General features: G+C 35.5%; 1 protein-coding gene across 2 annotated transcripts in view; it reads left to right on the top strand.

Moving 5' to 3' along the window:
- The window catches only part of Kul (Kuzbanian-like), a 690,443-nt gene that overhangs the window by 625,440 nt on the left and 55,339 nt on the right, over positions 1-9,664 (top strand). For both annotated transcript variants that reach the window (XM_069833580.1, XM_069833579.1), the window contains one exon: positions 1,624-1,764. In XM_069833580.1, coding sequence (XP_069689681.1) covers positions 1,624-1,764 — 141 coding nt within the window. The remainder of the gene's footprint in view (positions 1-1,623; positions 1,765-9,664) is intronic.

The following is a 9,664-nucleotide window of genomic DNA, read 5'->3' as shown; positions in this document are numbered from 1 at the left end:
CATTAATGAGTTCCTGCCCCAATTCTCTTCACCAACATTAATGAGTTCCTGCCCCAATTCTCTTCACCAACATTAATGAGTTCCTGCCCCAATTCTCTTCACCAACATTAATGAGTTCCTGCCCCAATTCTCTTCACCAACATTAATGAGTTCCTGTCCTAATTCTCTTCACCAACATTAATGAGTTCCTGCCCCAATTCTCTTCACCAACATTAATGAGTTCCTGTCCCAATTCTCTTCACCAGCATTAATGAATTCCTGCCCCAACACCTTGAAACTCTCACCACAAACAATGCTGAAAGGACGCAGATCTTTGGCACACACGAATATACACACGCCTTGAGTATAGGCTGTTTGTCTTTTGTAGCTAAGACCTTAGTGGGCCTCTTGGTAGTAACTTTACATTTATGAGTTTTTAAGTAAGAAGTACTGGAAGAGAATGTCAGGAAAGTTGAGCAATATACGCAAGATAGACTACATACCACACAGACGTTTTATCTTCACGCATTACAAGACAAAATGAATTCCATACATCACTGGCCAATCCTTCACGTTTTTGTAACTAATTTACGCTTTACAACGTCTGTGGTTTCACGCTGCATGCTGTTTTCCTTGACGATACGCAGCTATTATACCTGGATCTTCCTTTTTTACCCCAGAGCCGTCCATCCACAAAGACATCGGATCAGCTCGAATATTCGTTAAACCGAACACTGAGGCAATCCGCAAGGCAGAATAGCTATGCATACTACCTACAGCTCCAGGCGTTTAGGAATTCTTTTCTAACCGGTTGAGTAAAGACTGTAGTAGAAATATCCGACATTTCGAAGCTATTTATTGGCTCCGTCATCAAGAAGAGGAGAACCGCCTGTAACTAAGAGCTGTTGTTCTCAAAGACTTGTACAGTAACCTGTTTGTAACAGTTTCCCCTCCTCTAATGATAAGTGCGAAACAGAAACTTCGAACCATGGATGTTTCTGCATCTTTGACACGGTGCAAGTACCCAGAAACCTCGCACCGCTTTGAGCAATGTGGGAATCTTAAATCTGATTTTGAATTTTTGGTATCTCATTAATTGCTACAAACACACACTTGTCTGGTAGCAGTATTATTCTGTGTGACAACTATCACTTTACTTTGTTTATTTTTTGTGCTTTCGGAATTTTTATTTCCCTTTTTCTTAAATATCTATGAACTGTGCGTAATGTTACAGAATTTAATACTTGAACTTACGTTATCATATCGATTTCAGTTTTTTTCAGCGAGGCAAAATTGCGGTGGATTCATCTTTTCTATACAGACATGAGCTACAAACACAGAACTGGGTTCTATAGAATTGACATTGTATGTACGAGTTCCGTCGTAGCTGAATCAATTACGTGACAACATATCAACAAAGCGGGTTGCGGTTCGAACCTCTGAAACATGTGGTAAACAAAACAATTCTAGTTCCCTTTGATTTCTCCAGTCCTTCCAGTTCCACGGCAGTTGCACAGTAATAACAGTTTAAAAATATTTTTCAAATAAAATGACCTTACTTTGCATTTCCCGTCTATATGAGAGCTGTAAGGCTGCAGCTTATGAAAAAGTATTGCTATTACATGAATTGAGTTTTGGTTACAGACTTCAATCAAGACGGAAAGCCAGACAACATCAGCTTCATGATAAAGAGGATCAAAGTTCACTCGATGGAAGCACTCAAAGACAGCAGCTACAGGTTCCCACTCAACTACGGAGTTGAAAAGTTCCTGGAACTCTTCTCAGGTATGGCATTTCTCTAGAGACTTTCCAGTTATTCTTCCAGTGTTGTCATATCAGTACGGTATTGTTTTCTTTCCTGTTGGAAAGAGAGTTAAATTCAAATAAATGCAAACTTAAATAAAACAGTTGAAAATTAAAAAAAAAAAAAAATGAATGTTAATAATAAAAGATACCAGTTTCATCTCATGACTATACATGGCATGCTCTATACATATCTCTTAAATAACCGAATTATAAAATTCATTACTTATTTACTGTTATTTGAAACTAAATGAGACATTTCTGTACAGATTTTCATTTCGATACAAATTAGTATTCATTTAGAAACGTTAGATATTAATGATCTATCACCTTTACTTTTTAACTTTGCTCTAGAATATGCCATTAGGAAAGTCCAGGATAACAGAGAGGGTTTGGAATTGAACGGGTTACATCACCTTCTTGTCTATGCGGATGACGTCAATGTGTTAGGAGAAAATCCACAAACGATTAGGGACAATACGGGAATTTTACTTGAAGCAAGTAAAGAAATAGGTTTAGAAGTAAATCCCGAAAAGACAAAGTATATGATTATGTCTCATGACGAGAATATTTTACGAAATGGAAATACAAAAAATTTGAAATTTATCCTTTCAAATAGGTGGAAAAATTCAAATATCTGGGAGCAACAGTAACAAATATAAATGATACTCGGGAGGAAATTAAACACAGAATAAATATGGGAAATGCCTGTTATTATTCGGTTGAGAAGCTTTTATCATCCAGTCTGCTGTCAAAAAATCTGAAAGTTAGAATTTATAAAACAGTTATATTACCGGTTGTTCTTTATGGTTGTGAAACTTGGACTCTCACTTTGAGAGAGGAACATAGGTTAAGGGTGTTTGAGAATAAGTAATAAGATGTTAATGATATTGGTGATATGGCATTATCTCCAATTAAATTAGTTGCTTAGGAAAATATTTGGGGCTAAGAGGTATGAAGTTACAGGAGAATGGAGAAAGTTACACAACACAGAACTGCACGCATTGTATTCTTCACCTGACATAATTAGGAACATTAAATCCAGACGTTTGAGATGGGCAGGGCATGTAGCACGTATGGGCGAATCCAGAAATGCATATAGAGTGTTAGTTGGGAGGGCGAAGGGAAAAAGACCTTTGGAGAGGCCGAGACGTAGATGGGAAGATAATATTAAAATGGATTTGAGGGAGGTGGGATATGATGATAGAGACTGGATTAATCTTGCTCAGGATAGGGACCAATGGCTGGCTTATGTGAGGGCGGCAATGAACCTCCGGGTTCCTTAAAAGCCAGTAAGTAAGTAAGTAATAAGATGTTAATTATATTGGTGATATGGCATTATCTCCAATTAAATTAGTTGGAATAAGACTATTTCGCAAATAATAAATAAATAATAAAAAAGAAGATAGGGTAACTTGATTATATTACTATTAAATAAGATATTTAATATATTTCATTCGCCGGCATGGACTAAGACTCTTGCAATATGAAATTCATGAGTAAACATTTGACAAGAACTGTAGAAATTACGATTAGTGAAGCAGCAAAATTAAACAAATATTTGAAGTTATAACATTTTATTTTGAACTAGGTACATTAATTTAGTGAATTATTACTATTATTTTTATCAACAAGACAAGAACTCTTGTAATATAAATGACTATTTGGCGAATATATTAATAAATAATTTGTAACGTACAGAAACAGTTCCATATCGTTAATATTAGGCCTACTAAAACCTCGTTTCTAAATAAATTTATAGTTGTTACTAACTATTTATAACATGTAATTGGTCCTAGAAAAAATCATCGAAGGCCTATACAACTGTCATATTTATAATGACTATTAATATACTCTTACGGAGTTCACGACGTGAGCCTTGAGTTTCGTTTCAGTTATAATCAAAATATTTCGGATCATATCACTCACAGTTTCCTTACATACGTTTTTGTATTACGATTTTAAAAATAGGTACAACGACAAGAAAGTAATCCTGTTTGGTTTTATGATTAAAATACTTTTAATTTGTAGTAGTTTTGTTTGTAAGTTATTTTTCTCTCTTTGCGTAGATTTACTCTGCTTCGTGCATTTTCTTTCCGTAAAATGTCGACATGGAGCTCGTGAGAAATGTGTAGAAGGTGCAACAAGACACCTACGTGCTAGTGTTATGTCCCTTGTTTCCATGGCAACCAAGTCGTAACAATAGCGCTGTAATATGAAGCTTGTTTCAGGAAAAACTTGTTTGCAACAGGCACTTGTTTCGCTCAGACCTCGTTAATCTGCCGCGTGACTGCAGCACTGCCTTGTTTAGCATAATCCACATGAGTTAACTGTTTTGATATAATTCCTCTCGCAGAACTGCCTCTTAACTTGGCGTGTGTGTTTGCTTTCGTGAACACGACGGATTTTATACACATGCAAGCCAAATTTAATCTCTACATAGTGAGAACACCGAGATATGTGACGACGATGTTGTATTGTTTTCGTATTCGGCAAAGTTTGGTTTTCGTATTTAATGCTATTTAGTTTTCTTGTTCGACATGAGTTTGTTTTCTTACTCGATTTTGTTTTAATTTTGTTCGATCCGTTTCTTTTGTTCAATGCTGTTTTGTTCGTGTTTTTGAATAGGCCTATAGGGCGGATTCATGTGCACTAAAAACAACAAAATATGCTTGCACGTATGCACTTAAAACTAGGATATATGTACTAAAATAATAAAATATGCACTGTTAAATTTGAAAAAAAAAAATATATATATATATATATATATATATATATATATATATATATATATATATATACCGTATGCTTAAGCAATTAACTATTAACTTATTGATGGTTTTTCTGTTATACATAAGAATATTGAGACACCATCAGTTGTTAAAGTTCCGTGTCCTTCAACCCATTGTTTAAGCAGTAGGCCTACACTTCTGGCACATCTTTCATTAGGCATCGTTGATAAAACTAATTCCAAATTAATAATTTTCTTGCAGCTAAGTTGTTATAAAATACAATGAACTCTATACACTGCTGAAGTTTCTAAAACGTTTCACTATAATAAAATGAAATATTCTGATTTTCCACGTCGCACAGTCTGTAATTTCAAGCAGCTAGCCGGCCAAAAATCATATTTCACACCCCTGTCTTTAATGCTCAATTCTTGGGTAGGCGTGCTATTATAACACACCAAAATATAGTATCCAAGTGGTAGACAGATGTTTACATATTGTAGGAGACCCTCACAAGAGAGTGAAGCTGCATACTGTAAGATCATTGACGCTGCAGGCGTGCAGTTTGTGTTTGGATGGTTCGAAGTGGGGAAGTTAGTAGGTACAGTATATTTTTTCTAATGCAGAGTGTGGATATACAGAATCTGCCAAAAAATGTATATACTCTTTAAGGAACGAAAACTATTTATTATGTGTTTTACATTTAAATACTCACCACACATGTAGTACTGCCTTCAGTTAAGCACATGGTTACTTTAGATATTCAAAATGTTCGCCGTTGGCGGCCAGACACATAACGCAACGACGAGTGGTCGCCGCAGCTACATCGGTCAATGTTTCAATAGAGATCGCTGCACATGCCGCTGCAATCTCCTGACGAAGGTCCTCCAGCCTGGGCGGCTTACGTCGATAGACTAGATCTTTCACAGTTAACCACAAGTAAAAATCCATAGGGGTTAGATCTGGCGACCGTGGAGGGAACTCAATGGGTCCACTTCGTCCAATCCAATGTCCCTGCAGATTGTCATCCAGGGAAGCTCGTACTGCTAGGTAGTAGTGTGGTGGCGCCCCGTCCTGTTGGTAGAAGACCTCATCATCAGCTCCATAAGCGCACGTACACCTGGTAAAATTGATCTGCGTAACATTTCGAGGTACACTTCTCCAGTGACAGTACCATCGAAGGAAAAGGGTCCTACTAAGCCCCTAGATCAGCGTTTCTCAAACTTTTTTGAAGTGGGGACTACTTTTTAAGGGGGTAGATACACCTTTAGGGGTCAAAAAATAGCAAATTTCAGTTTATTTATTATTTTTTTTTTTTTGTTAAAGTATGAACTTTCAGCTTTATATCAGTGAAAGAATTTCTTAGATATCTGCAATATATCCCGAGATATGCCCATAAATGTATGTTGATATCATCCGCCCTGTCCCTTTAAATTGTGACTTGCCACACCCACCAAACGTCTCGCTGAAAATGTTGAGTTAATTTTGCTGTATTTGAATTTAGCGCTGTAAATCTTTTTCTTTGGCGCTGTATGTTGAATTTCTCATACATTCTGAGGAACAGGAAGTAATGTACGACACTGTTTTCTTCTTTGCTTGGTTATCTCACTTGTGTTTGTTTTGAAATAGAGGCATGCAGTGTATACATGTGTGTCTTGTAAATACGTGTTTTCAGATGTTTTTATTTAATTTAATTAGATAAACAGTAAGATAATGGGTAAACGTAAAGCAGTGTATAAAACTAAGACCCGAAAATTTCGTGGCAATAAGTATGTAAGTGCTAAAAGTGGAAATGAACAACCACGTGGTGAATCTAACCCACCTAGTGCTTCAGCTAAGAAGTTGTGTGATGACTGTGATGTTAACAGCAGTGTATATAGTGATGTAAATTTCTTATTTAATGTAAATATTATGTTCAAAGAATTAGCGTTGTGTCTGTGGTTCCAGTGTAAATATTAATGTACATAATATAGTAGGTCTAGGTTGTAAGGTTAGAATAGTTTGTAAAATGTGTGGTTTTATAGGGTCGTTTGACAACTGTTACAAATTAGGACAAAATAATAATGTATATAGTGTAAATAGAAGAATTCTATATGCAATGAGGTGCATTGGTCAGGGCTTAGCAAGCATAAAGGTGTTCTGTGCACTTATGAATTTGTCACCGCCTGTAGAAAAGACTACATATAATATGATCAATCAAAGAATTCTGGATGCAACAAGTGCAGTGGCTAATGAATCTATAAGTATGGCAGCAGAGGAAGAAGCTAGACTAACCAACAGTAGAGATGTTTCTGTGAGTTGTGATGGTACATGGCTTACCAGAGGCCACAGTTCACAACATGGTGTATGTACTGTAATTGGAACCACTTGTGGGAAAGTTTTAGACACTCATGTTCTCTCGCTGCACTGTAAAGCTTGTGAGGTATGGAAGAATAAAACGGATACTATAGAGTATTTAGAATGGTGGGAGACTCATGAAAATGACTGCAGCATAAACCATGATGGCAGTCCAGGCTGCATGGAAGTAGAAGGCATGAAAAAGATTTTTTCTCGTAGTGTTAAAAAACACAAGCTGAGATACATAAACTACATCGGTGATGGGTACACAAAGAGTTACAAAGCTGTATCAGATGGCCAACCTTATGGACCAGAAGTGCAAATCATTAAAAAGGAGTGTGTTGGTCATGTGCAGAAGAGGATGAGAACAAACCTCAAGAAATTGAAGGACTCAATGAAAGGGAAAAAACTGAGTGATGGTAAAACATTGGGTGGCAGAAACAGACTGACTGATGCAGTGATCAACACACTCACTGTATATTATGGTAATGCAATTAGAGCTAATTGTGGATCAGTAGACAATATGAGAACTGCAATTTGGGCTATCTGGTATCATAAGATGTCATCTGATCACAATCCAGTTCACATTTTCTGTCCAAAAGGCCTGGAATCTTGGTGTCCTTACCAACGAACAGTGGAAGAAAAAACTGTGGACAGCTACAAACACAAGAATAATCTTGCTCCAGCCATCATGGAGGCAATAAAGCCAGTGTTCAAAAATCTCGTGTCCACTGACTTACTCAAGAGGTGTGTTGGTGGTTTTACACAAAATAACGATGAGTCGCTGAATTCCAAAATATGGAAAATATGTCCTAAAGTAGGCTTTGCTGGTCATAAAATAGTGAAAGTGGCTGTAAGTGATGCAGTAATTACTTTCAATAATGGTATGAAGGCCAGATTAAAAGTAATGAAAATTTTAGGTCTAGTTATTGGCAAGTACTGCCTACAAGCATTGGAGGAGCAGGACACAACTCGGATACAGTCTGCAAATAAAAGGGCTCTACAAGCTACAAAAGAAGCCAGGAAGTGCAGGAAGAGACTAAGATTAGAAATAGAAACCAAAGTTAGCGATAAGGAGGGAGTAGTGTATGCAGCAGGAGAATTTTGAAGAACTTCACAGCTTTCCACCTATTGGTAAGTTTGTCGCTCGTTTCCCATAACTTTAATTTTTTGAGACTGTTTTCTTCATAACTTCTACAGTTTTTGAGATATCTTCATGGAACTTTGCATGCTTGTTCAGTGTGTTTAGATCTAGAAGCCGTAGTAAAATCTCTGCAGTTACTTTTATATTTTATTTTTTGGAAAAAAATATGCATTGCTATTATTTGAATTTTTTGTTCTACTGTATGTATCCCAAGAAAAAAAGGTAATTTCCTAGAAGACGGGCAAAATCCAACATGGCTGACGAAAACTACCAAAAACGTTCTGCCAACTATAAAGTTCAAATGTCACCAAACATCACAAAAAAAAAAAAAAAAAAAGATGGAAAATCAAATATATATCTATATTTTTAAAAAGGAAAAAGCCCTCTAAAAAATTAAAATATAATTAATTTTTCACCTTTGATTTTTTTGGCGTTTGGTGGCATTCAAACTTCATAGTTGGCAGTACTTTTCTGGCAGTTTTCGTCCGCACTTTACACCCAAAAATCACTAAAACACAAAACAAATCATAATTTATCACCTTATCAAATAAAATTCATTTCTCATTGAAGTCTTCAACGACAACCACTTCACTTCAAGTATATGACACAGACTTTAAGGCAATTTAAACAAACTATGCAGGCAATAAAGCACTGAACCAACACTTTGTCGTACAGTCAACTTCGCATAAATAAATCATGTGTTTACACTAAATGAAATTCTCTTCGAACACTTATTACACCTTAACTTATACAGAAAATTCAGTAAATAATTGCTTTAAACAACATAAACAGTTTTCTCCTCAACATTCAACACAATTCTTATTCACCAGCGAAAGAACTAAACCAAAATCGACACAAAATTTAATACTTTGTTCTAAGTTCACACATCATTCACAATTTCATAAAATGACAAACTTTCAATAGTTTTAGCCATTAGACATAATATAACCACCACTCACGTCAAACAACCAAGAACAACTGACAACGTCATTATCCATTCAAAATTAATGAAAATTCTAGAACAAGTGACGACTATAACCAATCAAATCGAAAGAAAATCATAAAATGACAAAACTTTCAGTAGCTTTAGCCATCAGACACGACATAACACCACTCACGTCAAACAACCAAGAACAACTGACACCGTCATTATCCATTCAAAATTAATGAAAATTCTAGAACAAATGACAACTATAACCAATCAAATTAAAAGAAAATCACAGCGACACCTAGTATAAAAACCTAGAACTAACATATAAAAGTCACTAACATTTAACTCTGAAGTAAAAAAGTTGGTAATGCTTACTACATTCAATCAAGTGCCCGTCTTCTATGAAATTACCGAAAAAAAATACTTTCCGTAAAGATAAATAATTTATTTTACTACAGCTTCTTCATGTGGTTATTTTGAACAATTTAAAACAAGAAACATGTGAAAATTGTTATATTGAAGGAATTTATCATGAAAATACTGTTTCATGGCCTAGAGATCAGAATATTTTTTAAAGAATAATTACTATAATAAGTGACATTTATTTTCTAAATTTTAAAATGCTATAAAATAGTAGATATAATGGACAACAACCATAAAAAATTTCAATTCATTAGAGCATAAGGTTACCTGGTGGCAGAATTTTTAAGATCACTAATATTTTACTAGTCAAAGGTGTAT

This window comes from Periplaneta americana, chromosome 8, assembly GCF_040183065.1.
Source record: "Periplaneta americana isolate PAMFEO1 chromosome 8, P.americana_PAMFEO1_priV1, whole genome shotgun sequence".
Lineage (NCBI taxonomy): Eukaryota > Metazoa > Arthropoda > Insecta > Blattodea > Blattidae > Periplaneta > Periplaneta americana.
The sequence above is the reverse complement of the archived record's forward strand: the minus strand, read 5'-3'. Positions and strand labels throughout refer to the sequence as shown.